This window comes from Sipha flava, unplaced genomic scaffold (genome assembly GCF_003268045.1).
Source record: "Sipha flava isolate LNK unplaced genomic scaffold, YSA_version1 40_pilon_pilon, whole genome shotgun sequence".
In the NCBI taxonomy this organism is placed as follows: domain Eukaryota; kingdom Metazoa; phylum Arthropoda; class Insecta; order Hemiptera; family Aphididae; genus Sipha; species Sipha flava.
The window spans coordinates 949,144-970,203 of NW_020273126.1; the positions used below are offsets into that span (position 1 = coordinate 949,144).

At 25.3% G+C, this 21,060-nt stretch overlaps 2 protein-coding genes across 4 annotated transcripts; one reads left to right on the forward strand and one right to left on the reverse strand.

Moving 5' to 3' along the window:
• Positions 1 to 5,559: 5,559 nt before the first annotated feature.
• LOC112688801 (activating signal cointegrator 1 complex subunit 1) lies at positions 5,560 to 9,336 on the reverse strand. Of its 3 annotated transcripts, none has more exons than XM_025562168.1 (8): positions 9,097 to 9,336; positions 8,707 to 8,782; positions 7,732 to 7,841; positions 6,543 to 6,694; positions 6,308 to 6,471; positions 6,091 to 6,242; positions 5,841 to 5,983; positions 5,560 to 5,706 (listed from the first exon to the last, which is right to left on the reverse strand). In XM_025562168.1, exons 1-8 carry the CDS (start codon positions 9,233 to 9,235, stop codon positions 5,593 to 5,595), a joined length of 1,050 nt encoding a protein of 349 aa, XP_025417953.1. In that variant the 5' UTR covers positions 9,236 to 9,336; the 3' UTR covers positions 5,560 to 5,592. The 3 variants fall into 3 exon arrangements, with proteins under 3 accessions (XP_025417953.1, XP_025417954.1, XP_025417955.1); XM_025562169.1 differs by lacking the exon at positions 9,097 to 9,336 and adding an exon at positions 9,004 to 9,086; XM_025562170.1 differs by lacking the exon at positions 9,097 to 9,336 and adding an exon at positions 8,842 to 8,904.
• A 2,756-nt stretch (positions 9,337 to 12,092) lies between these two features.
• LOC112688802 (sorting nexin-4-like) lies at positions 12,093 to 16,027 on the forward strand. Its single transcript, XM_025562171.1, has 10 exons — positions 12,093 to 12,272; positions 12,367 to 12,476; positions 12,544 to 12,878; positions 12,997 to 13,106; positions 13,168 to 13,305; positions 13,378 to 13,463; positions 13,731 to 13,828; positions 14,605 to 14,719; positions 14,952 to 15,066; positions 15,639 to 16,027. Exons 1-10 carry the CDS (start codon positions 12,249 to 12,251, stop codon positions 15,687 to 15,689), a joined length of 1,182 nt encoding a protein of 393 aa, XP_025417956.1. The 5' UTR covers positions 12,093 to 12,248; the 3' UTR covers positions 15,690 to 16,027.
• Positions 16,028 to 21,060: the final 5,033 nt, after the last annotated feature.

A 21,060-nucleotide genomic window follows, 5' to 3' on the forward strand; every position in this document is an offset into this window, starting at 1 on the left:
CGCAACAGCTCTCCCGGGATGGGTGCCAATAAATGTCTTATGTACATGAAAACACGAAAAAAAACATATATATTATAGACGTTTATTAAAAGAATATGTTCTGTTTTGTAATGGCATTTTATTGGATTTGTTAAGAAATCGAAGCGATTCGTACGTTACGGAAATAGAGATTAGAAGGAAATGGCCTCGAAATTAGCTGATAGATGTATTATTTTATCAAGATTAAAGAGATAAATAACTTTTATTTTTGATGCATATTTTCGTGTGTTTTACAGTTACCTACGCGATACGCTAAAGGATTGAATTCATATTTTTTTTTTCCTAGAATAAGGAATTACTTCTTTTTTTTAAATAAACTTTATTTAGTAAATAAAAGTAAGAAAAAATACGAAATTTATATCACTTTTGAATTAAGCGTTTTATTTATGCTACTCAACTATTAACTTTTAATGGTTCCAAACCATAAAGTATACATAGAGTACCTAAAGACTATATTTATTTTTAAGGATAGAAAATTATTGAATAGATATTAAAATTATTGATTGACTAATGAATTCATAATATATCTAAAATATAAAATTGATATTGAACAGACTGTAAACTCTTATTTTTAAACTTATGCACCGTGATCAACATTTACTTTTAACGAAGTACACTAAATGCAACAAATATATAAGATTTAAGTCAGCAAAATAGTAATCAAAGAGAAATGTTCAAAATTAAATAAATTTTTAAAAATATTTTTATTTCAGTTACCTTTGCTTAAACTGAACAGCATACAAGGATCTGAAAAACTGTAGATTTAATAGAGCCCTGAAACAATATATTTTAAGTACTTACCAAATCTTAAAATCTCAGCTTTTTCCATAAATCGATGTTTTTATTTTTTACAAATTATAACTATTTTTTTATAAGCCACTCAGATCACTAATTTCAATACTACCTTTGTTGAATCCTGTTAATTTTAATTAAAAGATATTCCAAGAAAAGCACTTATATTCTTAAATGGTAAAATATTGTACCTATAGTGCAAAAAATATACATACATTTTGTATAATATACAAAATATTGTGTAGGTATATTATTATAAGTATTTCGGAAAACAAAATGATCTAAATTTAAATGCATTAAATTATATCAAGAATACCAAGCAATGAATAATCCAAAGTACCTATTTACTAAATACCTATTCTAAATTTTTAACTTACCTACTTTAAATATTTATTGATTATCAATAATTTTTTTTACCAAATGTTATAGCATGATTTATCTATAACTTTTAGATTTTTTTTTATTATAAAGTGAATGTATCATAAATCACAAATATGATATATATCACATATACAGTAGAAATCACTACAACGAGCACAGCTTAGAACGAGATACGAGTATTATTTAAAACGAGAAAAACATTAGGTCCCGGCATAAGCCCATATGGTTATATGTTAAAATATACGTTTACAACGAGTATGATTATAACGAGATATCGACTATAACGAATAAAATAAAACGAACTTGACTAACGACCTATCGGTTACTACGAACAGGGACCTGCAACATAAGAACTTTTGGCCATAATTAATTAACATTATGATGATAATTATTGACATATTATCTTTAGACCTTTAGTTTTGTAGATAATATAAATGGATTAGGTACTTATTAACAATCCATATGATTTCTACAAATTCTGGTGTTCTCAATAAAAATTACAAATAGCGTCAGTTGTGTGAAGACGTTCACCATGTCACGTCGTCAATTTACGTTGGACGAAAAAATAGGTATAAAGGTCGTTTAGAAAATGATGCTAATTTAACCGTCAACCGTTTGGGAATTTACCTGATTGTAAAACCTTTTTTGACGGGAGCCGTTTGGGAATAATAAAACAATAGACGGGAGCCGTTTGGGAAGGGCTGCGACACTAAGTAAAAACAAATTATTATATTTTAGTAAAAAAGCACTATATTATATAACTGTTTCTTACTTTTTTCCACCATGATTGTCCTAAATGAAATCTACATCCAATTATTTTAATATTTCCAAACACGTCTGTAATTGCCTGATGAGCTCCAATTTCAAAATCAACATGAAATGTGTTAATTTGCAAACTTTTTTCGCATAATTTCAAACATAAATTATTTAAAAATTGCCACATTTTAATATAAGTAGACCTAGTTTTATTTGGTAAAAAAAAGTAAACAAGTGGTAAGTAGTATCCATTTTTATATCCATGTATTGTGTACAATTGAATAAAATATTTTGGAGCATAATTAAATGTGCCATCGCCAAAATACTCAGTACAATTATTTGTCATAAATTGTAGATTTTGTTCTGTAGTTAAACATACAAAATTATCATCAGTCGGCATGTAAATGAATTGTTGACCCTTATATTTAAAACATTCTTCATTTTTTAAGTCACTTAATTGATGAATTGTTTCATCCAAAGAAGTTGGTAATTTAGGATAGGTCTGCTTCCGTTTATCATACATTGCTTTCCGTACATTTCTTACATTTTGATTGTTTAAATTTGATGTTGGAGAAGAATTTAAAAGTTCGGTGCGAATAATTTTAAGTGGCCGTGTGTAAATTGATTCTTCAGCTTTTCTTTTGCAATTTTCTCTTAAAACTTGCGTTTCTATTTTCTCAATAGAATTTTTATCGTGATTATGTTGTCCAGCAGTTTCAATCACTTTACGTTTATCGAAACCCGAGAACATTATTGCCGAACATTTATTATTAGTACACCTCCATCTCAAAAGATTGTCTTTTTTTCGCTCTCCAATTAATTTATACTTGTATAAATTAACTAGGGCCAATTCTTTGCCTCTTTCCGATAAAATAATTGTTATATCCATATTTTAAAAAAAATAGAAAAACGCACTAAGTATACACGCACTATACACTACACAGGTGATCGAACACTGATATTATTTCTATAATAATTTTGGATTTGTATCTTAATTATCTTATATTTTCCCCCGATGCTAAATGTTTAAAACGTCGTTTTGCTCCGGAACTAATTTATTAATCGATAACATTGTCGATAAAATTTATAAAGCCGATAAAGCTCACGGCTCGCGTCAGATATCATAATAATTGGTGTAATAATACGAGAAAATAATAAATTACAAAATTTTGGCAACGTGAATGTGGCAACGTCGCATAAAATATTCTATGCTCAATCGTGTTGCTAAAAAGGTCTATGCTCAATCGTTTTATGCTCAATCGTGCTTTACCGTTGGGAAGCAACGATAACGAGCTATCGGTTATAACGAGAAAAACTGGTTGGCCCTTAAAACTCGTTATAACCAATTTCTACTGTGTATATATAGGCAGAGGTGGAACTAGGAATTTTTACGCCCGGAGAAAATGTTAAAAATACGCCCTACCATAGACTAATAATCAAATACTACACTTATCGAGAATTTTTTTTTCTTATAATTAATATATATAATATTAATTAACAATCATACTTATTAAGTTTTAACCTAATAACAGTAGTTAACAAAGTTAAACATATCAAATTAGTTGTTAATAATTACAAAAATTACACCCTCTAAAATTTACACCCAGGGATGAATCCCCGTCTTCCAACCCCTAGTTCCGTTCCTTGTATATGGGTATTGTATAAGTAGTACCCACCTATAGTTGAGAGAATATGGTAGTACCTAATATCAATCGAGTAAAGTGTTTAGTTTAAAGCTTATCGTAATTACCATTGACTAAGTGCATAATTTAGTGTTCAGATTTGATTAAATGCCAATATATTTACAAATAAACTCATGTTTTTGGCACTGTTTTAATACCTTTATGAAAATCTGTAATATCCATGAGAGTTTCAGTTTTCAGCATATTTCTTTTGTCTTTATAACAACATCATTTTTATATATTTTTGATAAAAAAAATAATTATGTACCTTCTTGGGCCAAAAACAAATCATCCCTGGACTACTTACAAATTAATTCATCTCAATGTAATATACTACACAACATATTTACTATAAAATTAGGCGTGCCAAATTAATAGTAACAATTTATTTCAAATATTCTGTTTATGCATGGTTGCAATTTTTTTAAAAACAACTCATTACTTTGTTTGATTACTAATGATTAAATATATACTCGTATTCTAATGATTTCGTAAATATTTGAAATTGATGATCGGCAACATTGTGTGTATAAAAAATATTTTACAACTAAAGGTCATATAAAGCATTTCAATGTCAATATAGAAGGATAAAATAAAATAAATTCAGACGTTTTAAGTACACTATTTAGATTTGAGATTTATTGAATATATAGGACAGTGGTTTTCAACCTCTTGAACTATGTGGCACACCAATCCATATAATATGTGAACCACGTTTTATATATGTTATATATATATATATATATATTTATATATTGTTACTCTAATAATAATATCACCTATCTGTATTTCACCAAATGTTCAGGGGAGTGAAAAAACTGAATAAACATTAAAAAATACTATACATCTCATATTTTTATCAAGTTTAAATTTATGATTATTCAACATTATTTTTAATCAAATTCTTTAAAATTGGTTGATGTTTAAAACTTAGTGTAGTTACTTGGTATTTACTAAAGTTTTTATGAAATATGTTTTATTGAGCAGTGCTTTAAAGTATTTGAAATTTATAAAAATACTAAATAATATATCCAGTTTAAAAGGGAAATAATTTATTTTAGGTTATTGTACAAGAAATAAACTTTGTGAGCAAGAAGATAACAAATATTTTGATACCAAAAACTCATTTTATGTAAAATGTCAGATACGTGGTACTGTCTTTAGTGTAATAATATATATATAAACGTACACTGTTTAAAGTCTACTCTATTAGAGGGTTAATTATTGTGAAATATATTAATACAATCAATAGATTGTGACGGCTGCAACGGACATACTTACAATAAATAATATTATATGTATTTATGATTAATTTGATTTATTTAATCGAAGATCAATAATAATACTGGTAAATACAAACTTATAAAACAATTTATAGGTTTATTGAGGCATAGGTACTTCAAGGGTTCTAACCTTGCAGCACAACGGTTAAAAATCACTGATATAGGATATCAAGAAAAATAATATAAATTAGTACATGAGTAATATAACAATATTTATATAAATTATGATAGGATAAATAATTATAATATAACATAAATTCTACCTTTACTACTGTATAAAAATATTTACGTTTAGGTACATAGGTGTATAAAAATAATAAAGAATTTGATCTTAATCAATTAAAATACTTTCAAACCACAAAAGTATTATTTTTCTAATAAACATTGAGTTTTGATCTCTATCTTAAAAAGTGATTTTTTCTATATTTAATACGCTAAAGGTTGAAATATTGTTTTAAAAACTTGGATGGTTATAGTTTATTTTTAATAGCAATTAATTAGAAATGCCATAAAAATTATTTTTTATATTGCTCATAAAAACAAAGTATTTAAAAAAATATTATCTTCATTAATAATTTTGCATATTATAATAAATTATTTTATTTAAAAAAAAATATAAATGAAAATATTAACTTATAACATTTATTGGTTTTATAACACTAAATTTTAATAACAAATGATGATTTATAATATCCATTAGAATCAGTTGTAAACCTTTGTGATAAATGAATATCTGTAAGACGGACTGTTCCAAATGTAAAATCATGAAAATTCTGTAACAAATATAAGAATAATAAATTAATTAATATATTTTTTGAATTTATATTAATTATAATAGATGAATAATTAAATATTATAATTCTTAACATAGTTTATAATATTTTATATTTAATCTTGTAAATCTTACATCCAATATTTTTCTAGCATCAAATGTCAGTTGCGGTTGATTGACAAAATCGCCATTAATACTAGATATATATTCAGAAAAACCTGAATTCATTAAAGTTATATGTAACTTGACGTGGTCACTTCTGGGCTGAAGTGTTAAATCTAAATTTATTAAAAATAAATAGATTAAAAAATAAGTTCTGGCCATAAATTATAAAATAAAATACATTCCTTGTTTTACTTGGAAACTAAAAGTCAAGAATACTTACCACATTTTTTAAAGAATGTTTGTATTTTATCAGCCATAATTTGAATATCATTACTTTTTACTTTAGCATATAAGACATTGACTTCAGATGGATCATCATTCATATAATCTAATTCAGAAATTAATACATCTAAAGGTTTTAAATTCATAGGCCTAGAAATTAATAATTTTATGTTAATTTAAACTAATTATTTTTTTGATTTGTTCATATTCCAAACTTTATAATAGTATCTTCACACTGTTCCATTAACTTGATAGCTTTTTTGATTTCTGCTGCATCACATAAAACAAAACAGGTAATAGTTAAATGGAGACGTAACTGATCTTGGAACAAAAGTTCAGAAATCCCACGACATTGGCCACATTCTTCAAGAACCTTATTCTATTACAGATAAGATATATAGTTATTATTAATAAAAATAATTCATCTCTCAAATTAATAATTGAATTTACTTTGAATAATAAATAGTTATGAATCACCATTTCATTGACCATTGGTAAGGATACAAAATGAGTCATAGTCTGTTTGAGTCGACCCCTCTTTATGATCGCATCAATTTTTGATTTTGCAGCAATAACCTGTGATCTTTGATCTCCTTTAATAGCTAAAACCCACAAGAAAATTGTATCTACCACATTGTTATTCTCAATAACTTCAATAATTTTCAATAATTTAATACATGTTGAGAAGTAATTTTCAGAGACTTCACATGAAGTACAATTTTTTTTTAACAACCCAAATTGTTTATTTTATATTAAATTTATTAATTGTATTTTACCATTTTCTATACAATTTGAAAAATTTTAATTTACCAAAAATAATTTTCTTCAATACAATATACTATAAATATATTAGTGTAAAATTCCAATATCTTGATAAGACTAGGTTTCACTGATTAATGTTAGAATTCACTACTTGTATACATTAAAAGCTAAAAATTACAATTTTATTTGAGTTTTTACTAAAAACATTAAATACATCCTATTATGTACAAACTATGTAAATTAAAGCTAGTAAATACACAACAAAAACAATGAAAGTATCATCAATAAACAGTATTATTACTCAGATATTGCTTTATTTATTATTAGTTACTTCTGTCCATTTGGATTTTACAGGTCAAATGAATTTATATGTACTAATGTATAATGAGTGAGCAGGTATATATTAAATTGGTATCATTTTATAATTTATTGTTGTGTTCATAGTAAGCATACGATCGATAAATCGATGGTAGTCTGTCTTGTTGTTGGCTATTGATCGTGCTAATAATAGGTAAATAATAGTACATACAGAAGAGACCTGGTGCAAACTGCCAACATACTCCTCCAACATGTATTTAATAAGAAAATATTTTAGTGTTTCCACTCACTGTAGTCATACGAATAATTACATTTAATAATTTATCAGTATTATTTTTTTATATTTTAGTTAAAAATAGCAAATATTGAAACATTTTATTTAAGCAATAACATAGGTTATCGATCATGGTTTAATTTTAATTTTTTATTAAGTAAAAATAATAAATCTAAAAATAAACTAGTAGTACCTAGCTTTAACAAGTATTCTGGTTGAAATTATTAAAAATATTTACCAATTGTTACCTTTTCAAGATAGAGAAAGTTTGGTTAATGCACTTACTTATTATATTGTTTTCCCTTGGACCAGGAATTTTAATTCTTGCCTGTGTTTGATATTCAAGATTCTTGAGAGTCTCTCGATTCCTTCCAATGATCAAACCATAAAATACACTAAAACCAAAAAAAAATTTTCATAACAATGTATTAAAATAGTTAAATTATGATAAATCACCAGTAAAATATTGGTATATACCAATAGATTGATAATTTAAAGTTATAAATGAATATCACAATATTATAAGATTCATATCATATAGCTCTAGGATATTTTGCAAAATCTTTTCAATGAAAGAACACTTTACCCAAAAGACATTTTTATAAATAATATATTTTAATTATTAAAAAAAAAAAAAACATTAATAGTAAATACAAAACTAAAAAAACTATTTTATTTATTTATTTATTAAAATTTTATACAGATTAGGACCCAATTACATTAATTAAATTTAAATAGCATTCGAAAATATTATCATCGCTTAAATAGTGTTTCAACATTTTTTTTAAATATTTTCTGAAGTTCCTTAATTTTGATAATGTCATAGATTGATCCATGTTCAACTTATACATTATCACGTGATGACCAATATTCATTATAAAAAAAAATCAGAACATATTTATTTGTACAAATTGCAAATTATTAAAAATTGATATAGCATTACACCTTTTCTTTGATTTTTATTTTATTATTATAGTGGAATAGATAAAAATTATAACAATGTTTATTTTTAAAATTTATTTCCAAAAATAAACGTGTTATTTTTAAAATGATCATTACAATATTCATATTAAAGTATAAAAAAAATTTGCCAAAATCACCATTAGCTAAATGTCCTTCCATAAAAATATTTGCTTGGTAAAATGTCCTTTTACTGAAAAGACCAGATACCATGTACACGTAACATAATAAAATAAATTAAAATATTTTATTCAATAATAAGTATAAAGTAAAAATGGTAAATAACTATAAATAACAAACTTTGGAATCTCTAGTTTAAGTACACAGTGCCCACCATCCATATAAATATTCAAATCATCATATTCTTCATCAGAATCTAAAACAAAATTATAATTAATTATATGAACAATTTATCAACATGACATAAGTACTTTCCTATTACAGAAATTATTCAAATAATTTTACTAATTACTGTATACTACTCATCCATAAAGTCTCAAGTTTTAAAACATATAATCAAAAAAGGTAGTTAAGTAATTATTTTGTTCATTGTATTAATAAATGTAATATTGTTGTATAAAAATTAAATATATCTACATTTTAAGTTCTCAGCAATTTAATTTGATAACTGGCATATTCAGGCTTGATCTTTTTACTATTAAAAATGTAATATTAAAATCTCGGTTTTACCATCTCTCTCGATATATGATGCAAGATTTTCAGTGTTATCTGTCTGCATTTCATTGTAATTAATTGGACAACAATCGGCAGTATTTAAACGATAATGTCGTCCATCAATGATCATTATCTTTGGACGTAACACGTCCATATTTAATCTAAGGTAAAAAATATTATATTTAAATTTTAGTTTGTGAATTTTAGTGAAAAAAAGAAGTTAGCTGATACTATGATATAATAAACGTTAATAATAAAAGTTAATATCATGATGATATTATCATCAAATGCTAATTACCAGTGAATAGTGATAAAAATCTATTATCAGATATCAACAATCGTCTTAAGGGGTTGCCTTAACCTATAGAGTAATATTACTCTATGCCTTAACCAAGGGCGTCCACAGATGAAAATTCAGGGGGGCAGCATTAATTTTTATTGATAATCAAACACTTTTATACTAATTAAACACTTTTATTAACTAATTGAACACAAATTGCAATTTTATTTTTTTTTTTCTAAATTCATCAACAACTTTTTCAGTTAAATGAAGTTCTTCGATTTTTTTCTGTGTAAACTTAACATATATATATTCCGGATAAACGATTCTCACACATTGTTGAACGTAACCAGCTATAAATATTAATGCACCTTGATACCAATTATGATTTTTGGGATTTTGGGATATTTAATTTGGAAATAATTATTTTAAGTAGCTAGAAAGCAAGGGGGAAGTTGTCCCTCCTGCTCCTCCCTACAGACGTCCTTGGCCTTAACTGAGCCTTAAGGGGATTACAAGCCATGATTCTCTCTCTTTCTATCACACGCGCAATATAGGGATTTAGACGTTTTCTATTTCCAATGTACCGATCGATCTATTAAGGTGATAATTTTGAAAACTAATTTGAATTCGTTGTAAAGTTTTCTTTATAGGTATTGATATCCTCACATTTTGTAAATTTTGTATTTTTATTTATTTTTTTATTTTGCCTTCTTTAAAACATTACAGCAAATAAATTAAATAAACAAAAATAGTGCATTAATAAATATTGTATAAAGGAACTAAATTAATTAAATTAAGGAGCCTGTGGAATAAATGAAGTGATTAATAAAATGGATGCCATGCAGACCCTATTTTTCATAAAAATGCGTACTACACATTTTTTAATGTACAATAATATGATACAAAGCCCCCCCCTCTACTCCCTTCCATATGATTATAATTTTTAGTACAATGTCAGTAATAATTTTTAATAATAGTTATTTTTTGTTAATCAAATTGCGCATTATAATTAGATACCTAACTACCAATTTAATATTATTTTTAAACTGAAAATATACTTTTGTCTGGTATAAATCTAAAAACTAATTACAAATTATTTATTTTAATGTGAGATGTATAACTTAAAATTGAATAGATATATTAAGTCATCATTAGTTGTCTTGCTTAAACCGGCTTTCTGAAAAATTCCTTCATAGTAGTCTTATTTATTAGTATATAGTAGTTTACACTTCCAGTTTCGGACTACACACTTTGTGTAGGGATTCATTAAAAAAAATATGGGCTGGTTGATGCCAATGATATAACCAAAAAATGTTGTATTTAACATACCCAAAAATTAATTTTTGTTAACTTTTATGTTTCCAATTTGTTTAATCCTAATTTAATGTTTGTGAAACAAAATTAAAAAAGTGGGAGAGTCGATCTAAAGAAAACTTTACAACGAATTTAAATCAGTTTACAAAATCCCTATATTGCGCGTGTAATAGAAAGAGAAAGAAAATCACGGCTTGCGATCCCTTTAAAGTACAGATTTATGAATCTAAGTTGCATTCTCTTTTTCCGTATGAAAAAAAAATTATGTTATACATTTTTAATAATAATCTAGGTAGATTCTTTAAGTCTCATCAAGCAAATAATATTTTAACGGAACCAAATTATTATTTACGGTTATTTAATATAACTTATGTTGTCTTCAGTCTTCATAAATGTTGCAAGTGCAACAATGCTCTTGAGCTGCTTATATAATATCTCATTTTGTACGTATATTTAGAGAATACATTACTTGTTAATCAATACCTACCTAAAGCAGGGGTGTTACAACCCGGGTGGATGGCGATGTCTAACATCGGGGCCCTATCATAGGCATAGATTTGGAGGATATTTTTAACGCGAAATAATTGAGTAGCATTTAATTATAAGTTTTTAGTTTAAGACAGATATTTTGTCAGCTGTCTAATTCTCCTACTGTCAAACAACTATAAGAATTTTATAGTAAAAGTCCTATATAGTTTTTTTTCTGATGGTCGTTTTACCATCAAACAACTAATCAAACTAATAAGTTCTATTGTTGAATAAATAGATGAATAACATATTACAGGTTTGTGCAAGATTCAAAAGTGTTGCATGTTTATCAAGCTACATGAATGAATATAAAAATAGATCACGAAAAAGTAAAAAAAATAATGACATAGATCATTTTAAAATTTAAATTTTGGGTTTTAGAGGCGCCTTAGAGCTTAAGGCCCTGTTAACGTGTTACATTGCACCTTCGCTGAATCCGGCACTGAGATTAATTTGGGCGATACCAGTTTTAGTCAAATAAAACATTGATTCGAAATATTTCATATATTGCCCAACTTGCCGAATTATATGCGCTCCATTTTATTATTGATTATTAATTAATAAAGTAGTACAGTTATTTTTTTAGGAATATTTTAAGTATTAAAATGTGTCTAAATTAATTAATACATAGCACTATTGACAATGTATGCAAATACAATTAAAAAAAATAGGGCACGTTTTACTTTACCACAAATTGGAAACATCGCATTTGTAAATACCGTTGTAAAGATAATCAATGTCCTAAAATATTATATTGGTACATATTATTATTATGTGATCTGTGGTATTATCACGGACATCTCAGCCCGTGGCATACATATATTACTTTTTACGAGGTCGATCGGCCTTGGCATAATTGACATAATCATTTTGAGTTATCTAATATAATTTTCTTATCAAATAAACAGATAAATTAGAAATTTTCTATTTTACTTATTCATATAATTATTTTTGTATATTCTGATCTTCTAAAAACGGTACAATAATCTAATTTAATTGAATTATTTTGTTTAGTAAAAAAATTTACTCGAGGTCAACACTTATGGATAACTCTATGGAATCAGAGGTATGTTCATTACAACTACTTTTTTTTACTACAGTTGTTATTTAATATTTATTTTACTACTTAACTTATTATATTTAATTACTTAATGGCTTAGACGGATACTTTAATTAGTCATGCAAGTATCAGTATTACCGAAGCTGACAAGCGTATGAATTCAACTTTAAGTCTAAAAGAATACTATACTGTATACATAATTGAAACAAAGTAATATTTATGAAACATTGTTTATTATACCTTTAGATTCAAATTAATTTGTAGTTTATGTTTATAGAATTGACAGTGAAACTTGGGCTGAATCTAAAGGAATGCAAAAGTTATCCTTAGCAACCAGACGATACACAGACTTTATAACACTACACAATCACTTGGGAGACAAATATCCTTGGGTAGTGATACCACCACTTCCAGAAAAGAAACAAACATTCATGTGGAACAGTGAAGCTGTGTCAGATACTATGGATCCAGATTTTGTTGATAGAAGGCGTGCAGGATTAGAGAGTTTTTTGAAAAGATTAGCTGGTCATTCTGAGTTGGGCTATGATGAATGTTTCCTTAAATTTCTTGGTGAATATGATAATTGGATGGATTATGCTAAGCCACTTAACAGTAAGCGTACAATTTATTTAAAATAAATTAGCTTATTACTAAAATATAAAATAATTTAAGATAATAAAGTTGAAGAGAAAAAATACTTATGATAAAATAAGAATGAATTTAATTACAGGTATATTAAAAGATACAGAGCTTACTATCAAAACAATGAATGCATCTATGAGAGGCAAAAATTCAGATAAACGGTTTGAAGCCATTCAAACATATAGCAATAAATTACAGGTACTTATAAATATGAAATATTTTGATGGCATTTATGATAAAATATATATTTATTAATTAGGGTTCTATAAATAAGATATTAACATATCGAGCAAAACAAGCTGAGCGACTCTATAATGTAGATATGTTGCACTTACATTACGGAAGAATTTTCAGTGAACTCAGTGCTATTGACAATGATATTGGTGATGCAGTTCAGGTACTTATATTCATAAAATAAAATACATTTATTATTTTTGTTATTAAAATAAACAATTGTTTTATTCTTTAGAGAACAGGTCATTATATGGACACTATTGCTTCAACTATTAGTCCAGCACTGGAAGATGAAGAAATTATTATAGATCAATTAAAAGAGTAAGTACAATGCATATTCTTAATACATTTAATTATTTATAGAGATTTTTGTCAACATTAAAACATGAGTCAACTATTTAATTATTTTACTGACATTTATCTAATTAAATACTGTACACAATTTGAAATTATTCAGTTAAGAATAGATTATATATAACTGATTATTCATTATATGTCTGTTAATGGTATCTCAAATATCAAATAAGTGATTAAAACTTTAATGTAAATTTGTTTTTTTTTTTATTTATTAATATATTATCAATTTAGGTACTTGGCTTTTACAAACTCCCTGCATACATTCGTAAAAAATCATGATTTACTACATTACAACTTAAATCAGTTGAACAGTATGTCAAGCAATAAAGGTGATTATAAATTATTTTCTAACTAAAATTAATAATTAGTATGTTGTATATAAAATGTATTTAATTACCAAAAGTTTAAACAATAGTCCATCATTATTTTTAGTCAAATACAAATTAGTTTCATTTATATTTTCAAAACTAAATATTTTATAAATTATTAGTAATTATAGTAATTAGACTGAATAATATTTGTATGAAAACTGAATTATTTTAGTTTATTATATTATAAGTTTAAATTAAGAATAATTTAAAGCTGCAAATAAAACATTATGTACAATGTACTAAAAAGCTATTTTAGTATTAAATGTAATGCAGCTTTATCTTAGACCTATAATTTTCATCAAAATAAGCATAAATTAATATTATACTATCATGAATTACATTAGTATTATTAAACATTATACAAATGTATGTATCACCATAGTTTTGCTCTTTTTTCAATTTATTGATTTTTAAATCATTATATTTAATCAAAAAATACATAATTAATTATTTAAATTAAAATGATAAAATCTATACTATTGCTTAAAAGTTATAAAAATATTATATTAAACTAATATTATCATATTTAAGGTATCATAAAAAATTTAAATATTAAAAAAAAAAATTAGGATAATAGATTTAGTGATATTAATATTCAGTTATTTGTAAACATAATCAAAACATAGTGCTATATATAAATATATATTTATATATTTATTTCTAATTTTATGCATTAAAAATAATTAAAATATCTTATGATTAAATGTAAATTATAATATGTAAATATTTTTTAGAAACTAGTGGCATAATGTCCAGACTATTTGGTTATACAGTAGCTGCAGCTGATCGTGATACAGCTGCTAAAGAAGCATTTGAAAATAAAAAAACAGAAGCCAAAGCAAATTATGAGTTAGTAAATAATTTAAATTACTTAAACTTAAATGATTCAACATTTTCTGAACTTTATTAATAAAAACCTGTCTAAACATTTTTCGACAGAGCTCAGTTTTTATTGATACACTGGATACATTTGAATAAAAATTTTAATTAAATAGTAAATTATTTTATAATTTGACTGTAGTATTTTTAATTTTTTTTATAAATATTAAGAATTTAAATAGTAAAAATTAATTTTGTGTAGGGAGTTTGTTGGTAAATCATTAAAAAATTACAAGGAATTTGAGAGGCAAAAAGACTTAGATCTTATGAAAATTCTTAAAGATTATGTTGCATTCCAAACCAAGTATGCCCAAAAGGTATGTATACAATTGAAGCTAACACCTTATACTTTGATTATATATTCATTATTAAGGAAGTATCTACTTTTATACTACTTCTATTAACATATATTTGATATTTGCTTTGCATTTTAGAGCTTATTATTTTATTAAATTATGATACAAATAGCACTTTTATTTCTTAACATCTTGTTGAATTAATTTCAGATCCATGAATTTTTTATAGCAATAATAATAATTATAATACAATTGTTTATATACATTATTTTTAATTTTTAATTATATGTATACTTTTATAGTTAAACCTAACATCATTAATTATAAATAATATTTATAATCACTGTAATATCTATAATCTAAATACATTTGTTAACAAATAAATTCATACTTAGTTTAGGTAGAAAAATATTTACTTGAAAAATTCAATATATTAATGCTATTTTGTATATTGTATTTTTAATGAGTTGGTCATTTTTAACACGTGGTTTGATTTACTTATTTAAGATTTATTATGTATGAAATATTCATAGTATATTATTATATTTAGTATTTTATTATTTTTTTTATAAAACTAAATGTTATTTTTTCAGGGGTTGCAAACTTGGAAAAATATTTTACACAGCATACAAAGTATTGAATAAACCATTGCAGTCATTACATATCTTCATTATTTAAGTCAATTATTAATCCAATTTATTTGCCATTATGTACCTAACAGTAATTTTAATATTCATGTATTCATTTACACTGGGTCATTCCAAAATTGTTGAGAATAACCTGCTTAAAAAGTTTAATTCTTTAATGAATCACTAAAATGCATTTTAAGTAGGCAATGTTCTAATTCATTATATTGTTATTTATTTTGTATTATATCTTTTAACGTTTGTAAATTTATCAGAGCACTATTATATATTGTTAAAATACATATGTTATGCCATTTTTTAGTTTTAAAACACTTGTTATTTAAAATCACATAAATAATTAGAGTCTTGAGTGCCTATCTGAGATAAGAAAAATTTTAAAAATAATTTATATTTGGAAAATTAAGAATTATTTTTGTTTTTACACATTGAAATTACATCAGATATCGATAAATTTGATTGTATTCATATTTATTAAAAATATGTCAACTGTTTATGTTTCTTAATAAATCAATCAAAATATACTATAAAATTGTTATTTAGTTATTATTTTAGCATTAATATTTTTCAAACAATTTTAATTTTAAGTAGGTAAAGGAGTATATGAATATCAGCTTACTGATTATTAAGTACTAAGGTTTGACCTTTATTTGTTTGATAGGTCAATTGATACTTAGTAGACCGTAAAATATGATAGCAAAGATTGTTTGTACCTTTTCTATAGTATTTCTTTTCTTTCCTCTAGAAACCAGTTGTAAATTATGGATATTTAAAATTTTGTTTGCGTCAAATTATATTTCCAGTCATCTTGATCTTTATCAAGGTTAGAAAACTTTACAAAAAATTAAATAAATTCCCACTAATTTATAAGGAAAATTGTACAATGTAATTTATTTATTAAAATGCATGTTAAATCTTTAAACTATAAATTAAATACAAGTTGATCTAGTTTCTGTCATTGGAGCAAAATGAGAAATTCCCGGACCATACTTTATAAAATTTTAGAATTTAATTTCAAACTGATCTCTATTAAACAACAAGTTTTAATTTTTGTTAATATCTTTGTAATTAAATTTATCATTTTTATTAGTTATAACATAGTAAAAGTTGTCATTAAAATATTATTTAAATTACATACTCATTCTAGGATATTTTTTAAATAAATAATTAAATGCTTCAAAAAATAAAAAAGTGTAATAGCCACAGCCAAGTAACTTATTTACAATTGGATTCTATAATGATTATAAAAATTATTTATTATAATATGTAGGTTATTAGAAATTATTAGTTAATGAAAAATAAGCTACTATCTCAAATTCATTCAAAGTATATCTAGAACAACAAATAGTTGTGAATCATTTCACGCACAATTTAATGAACTATTTTATAAATCACATCCATATATTATTATATTTTTAAACATTTTAATTTCTAACGTACAAAACAACATATACATTAAAATTAACAGTTGCAACTTAGGTATACAATAATCGGTAAGATGTAATATAAAAAAACAATTAATAAATACAACAAACGTTATACAAGAATATAAAAATAAAAAAATTTTAAGAATGACGTTTTTAAAAAAAATATCCAACAATTATTTGAAATAATTAATTTATACAAATAATAAATAATTATTAAAAAAAGTAAATGTTTTTTCATTTTTATATTTCATCTTATTTTTATTATACTTTTTTTGATTTTTTTTACTCAAAAATAATTTTCAGTTGTATTTTTAATTAATTTATTATTTGTATAAATTAATGATTAATTATACTTAGTTAATTTTAAGTATGTTTTTAAACAGCTTTACTTAATTTGTTAATTTCAAAAAAAAAAAGTAACTTATTAAGTTAAAAGTTAATTTGTAAAAAATGTAACGAGTTAATTAACTTAACGTTTTAACTTAATTTTAACTTTTAACTCGTTAATTCCCAGCCTTGTAAATTGGTAGCGTATGCTAGCAGTATATTTTTATTTGTATAGATACAGAAATTTGTTGGTAATGTGATGCATTGTATTGATTGATTCATCGATTCTAAGTACTCGAATCAACTCGTTGTGTTAATCAAATAAAGTTTGAAATGCAGTGACAATTTCTCGTTTAGTGCTCGTATTGTATCGACAATGTATACTTTTAATGCCATAGATACGCGTGCCATAGAAACAAATAATAAAAAATAATAACAAATTCAGCAGGGATAATAATTTCTTTCGCACTAATTATTTTAATTGAAACTAATAGCAACCATCTATAAACAAAAATGTCCATCGTAAATCTCAAAATGTCTGTTTGAGCATCTCCCGGGTTTTGGGCCTATCACTTTTTAACTTAGCCTTTTGCCCATAGGTTTGATATCTCTGTACTAAATTTCGTAGCAATCGGTCCAGCTGTTTAAAAATGCATAGAGAACTTTAATGCAAAATTCTAGATTTTACCGGTATTCGTATATTACCGTAACATATATAATATATTTTATATATACGTAATAGTATATAAGAAAATTATTATGCTGTCTAGTAGTGTATATTTAATTTTCTTGTGGGAGGGGGTTATTATACACACTATACACACAGTTTTTATGTCAATATCAAACGTCTATTTTTATACCACCTCGGAAAAAAAATTTATGTTTCTGTAATTCCATCATAATTGACAAATACTACATTTTATGCACACGTTAAAACATTCATGATGTGCATATTTTTCATTTTAATCATTTCAAAATTGAAATTTGTTAGTCCTTAAAGGGACTTATCACTCCCCCCTCTCCATTTTTACGTCACTGATAGATAATTATTTAGATCAACTTAATTTTCGACATCACTAATAGATGTTTTGTACAGAGTAACGGACCTGTATACGAGTACAATTCGATAACTATAAAATGTATATGTAGTATTGTATGTCATATGAATAAATTTGATATATACATATAGATATTAACTTACATAGTGATATAATCTGCCGATATTTAAACATAAATCGACATAAAAATATATTTTAATGAGATAAATAAAAATCACTATTGTACGAAAATCCAACAATTATCAATAATAATATAATAATTTAAATTTCTATTGAAGTAGTTACCTGATGTATCTACTTCAATACGGTTATACGAATAGTCAGTATAATACCCGTTGGGTTAGAATTTTTACTGTAATATAATTCTTTAATCCGATACTGCGCCATAGATGTTATGGTACTTATATCAGTTTATAATTATAGTTTTAGATATAATGTACTAACTAGCAGTGCTTGATTTGGCAAAATTAAAGATAGGGGACTCTGATTACTTAAAAAAAGTGTCTCCAAAACTTGTATGCAATATAATTATAGTACTCCGTCCCTTTGCGTTTGCCCCTCAAGCCGAGCACTGATAATCAGTGGTATAAACATAAAACTTATAAATTTAGGACCTAAAGAAACAGATCAAATGGACTTCGCTTATTTCAAAACATTAAAAAAAAAAAAACAGCAAATTGGTCAGTTCAAAAATTACCGCTACCCTTATGACTCTCATGTCTATTAAATCACATAACCTAAGTAAATGTCGATTCACGACGAGTTAAATTATTTATAGGGTATTACATTGGAAACGAATGAGGAATAAAAATGCGTACAACTACGATTGCGGTCATAGTTTATAGTACAAAACCCTGACGTTCGTTAGCACGCTAGATTTGTTTTTATAGACTTAATCGCGGTATATTATTTAAATAAATCGAACTATTTGGATTGGTATTTTCAGCAAAAATAAAATAGGTAGCTACATTAGTACGCAAATAATAGCGGCTATTAGAGAATCATCAAGGGAAAATATCACAAACGCCACTTGGGAGTAGTGTTTAGCCTCTAAACACACTGACCATTATTATAACACGATTATAAAAGCATCGCTGTGCAGTAATAGTTTGTCATCGGGATATATTTCTATTGCCGAATGTTGTAGAGGACGGGCATCCCCAGGGTGCTGTTTTGTTGCATTTCTTGTATTAAACTTTTTACCATTATCGATCATTTATGAACCATACATTAAATTAAAATATCGTAATACACCTACGCGTACTACGTTACATTATTTTTGATTTGTCGATTGAAAATGCATGCTGGTTTCCTATTTTTAGTAGCAGCCATAGAAAAATCACTATAGATACCCAGTCTTTATAACTGACGTCCTTAACTCGTCATGAAGTGCCCATTGGGGAGAGAACGACAGTAATAATAAATTAATGCGGCCAGTTGCACGGTCGCGTCACTGCGGTAACATAAGTTATAAATACATATCCGAACACATTCGTGACACGCGTAAAAAGGGGCCATGAAATTATATTGTAAACTGTTCGGGTTGACGAGCACTTGAGTGTTTTACAATACATATTAAATCGGTTTACGTAATAGCATACATTAAAATGTACCGGCTGTCCCGAGTTCGGTTGAAACGGATGGTGTTTAATTTTCCTGGAACTAATTACCCACCCCAACCACTTACTTTTCAATATTCAAATACAACGTAAACACCAAAATAATGTTCAATGGAACTTTTTTAATTAAGTATTCTAAAATACTATACATCTTGGGATTAGGGTAACTTAAAACACATCGACACCACTAAATAAAGTATATATGCTATGAAGTTACTGTAACACTTTAAACACTATATAATAACTTGGAGTGTTTGTTATTTTTACGGATTTTGTACTCGCTGTGCGTATACATAGGTATATTACAACATGCATAATACTATATGATATAGAAATCTTTTGTACGGCGTAAAAAATATATCCCTGAACGTATATCACACATTAATCTAATTTAGAAGCGCAAGGTTTTAAAATAAATAGAAGAAACAATTATTATTTGTTATAACATTTATAACGTTTCAATATTATATATATATATTATTATCAAATGTAATAATTATAGATATTTTAGTTTTTTCTTATTTATTTAAGATAATAAAAACAATTGATGGTATATTAAAAACATGCAAAATTTAATATTATGAATATGAAAAATCTAGAACATAGAAAGGTAATTTTCTCAGCAACTGTGGCACATTTAATACATACGCGCCCTGGGGAAAAATAATTTTTCCGCCCTTCCCCCTTACAGAAAAAAAAATGTATATAAATAAATTCAGTTAAACAATAAAAAAAATTGTTTTTATCAGTTGTTTTGTGATATTGTATTAGACAATTTTATAGTAATACCATTGATTTTATAATATATATATTGTAATTATAAAATCATTGGTAATACATATCCTAACGTTAACCTAATTTTTATTTTTTTTTCAGTCAATATTCCTTTCTTAAAATATATATATATTTATAAATTACAACTTTAAAAAGTGGCACAAAT

Coding starts and splice junctions, on each gene's coding strand:
- LOC112688801 (XM_025562168.1), bottom strand. CDS start 9,235: ATGGACGTGTTACGTCCAAAGATAATGATCATTGATGGACGACATTAT. Junction 8,783..9,096: donor ATCATATATCGAGAGAGATG/GTAAAACCGAGA, acceptor ATTTTGTTTTAG/ATTCTGATGAAGAATATGAT. Junction 6,695..7,731: donor AAGGGAAAACAATATAATAA/GTAAGTGCATTA, acceptor TGTGGGTTTTAG/CTATTAAAGGAGATCAAAGA.
- LOC112688802 (XM_025562171.1), top strand. CDS start 12,249: ATGGATAACTCTATGGAATCAGAG. Junction 12,273..12,366: donor ATAACTCTATGGAATCAGAG/GTATGTTCATTA, acceptor TTAATGGCTTAG/ACGGATACTTTAATTAGTCA. Junction 12,477..12,543: donor GTATACATAATTGAAACAAA/GTAATATTTATG, acceptor TTATGTTTATAG/AATTGACAGTGAAACTTGGG.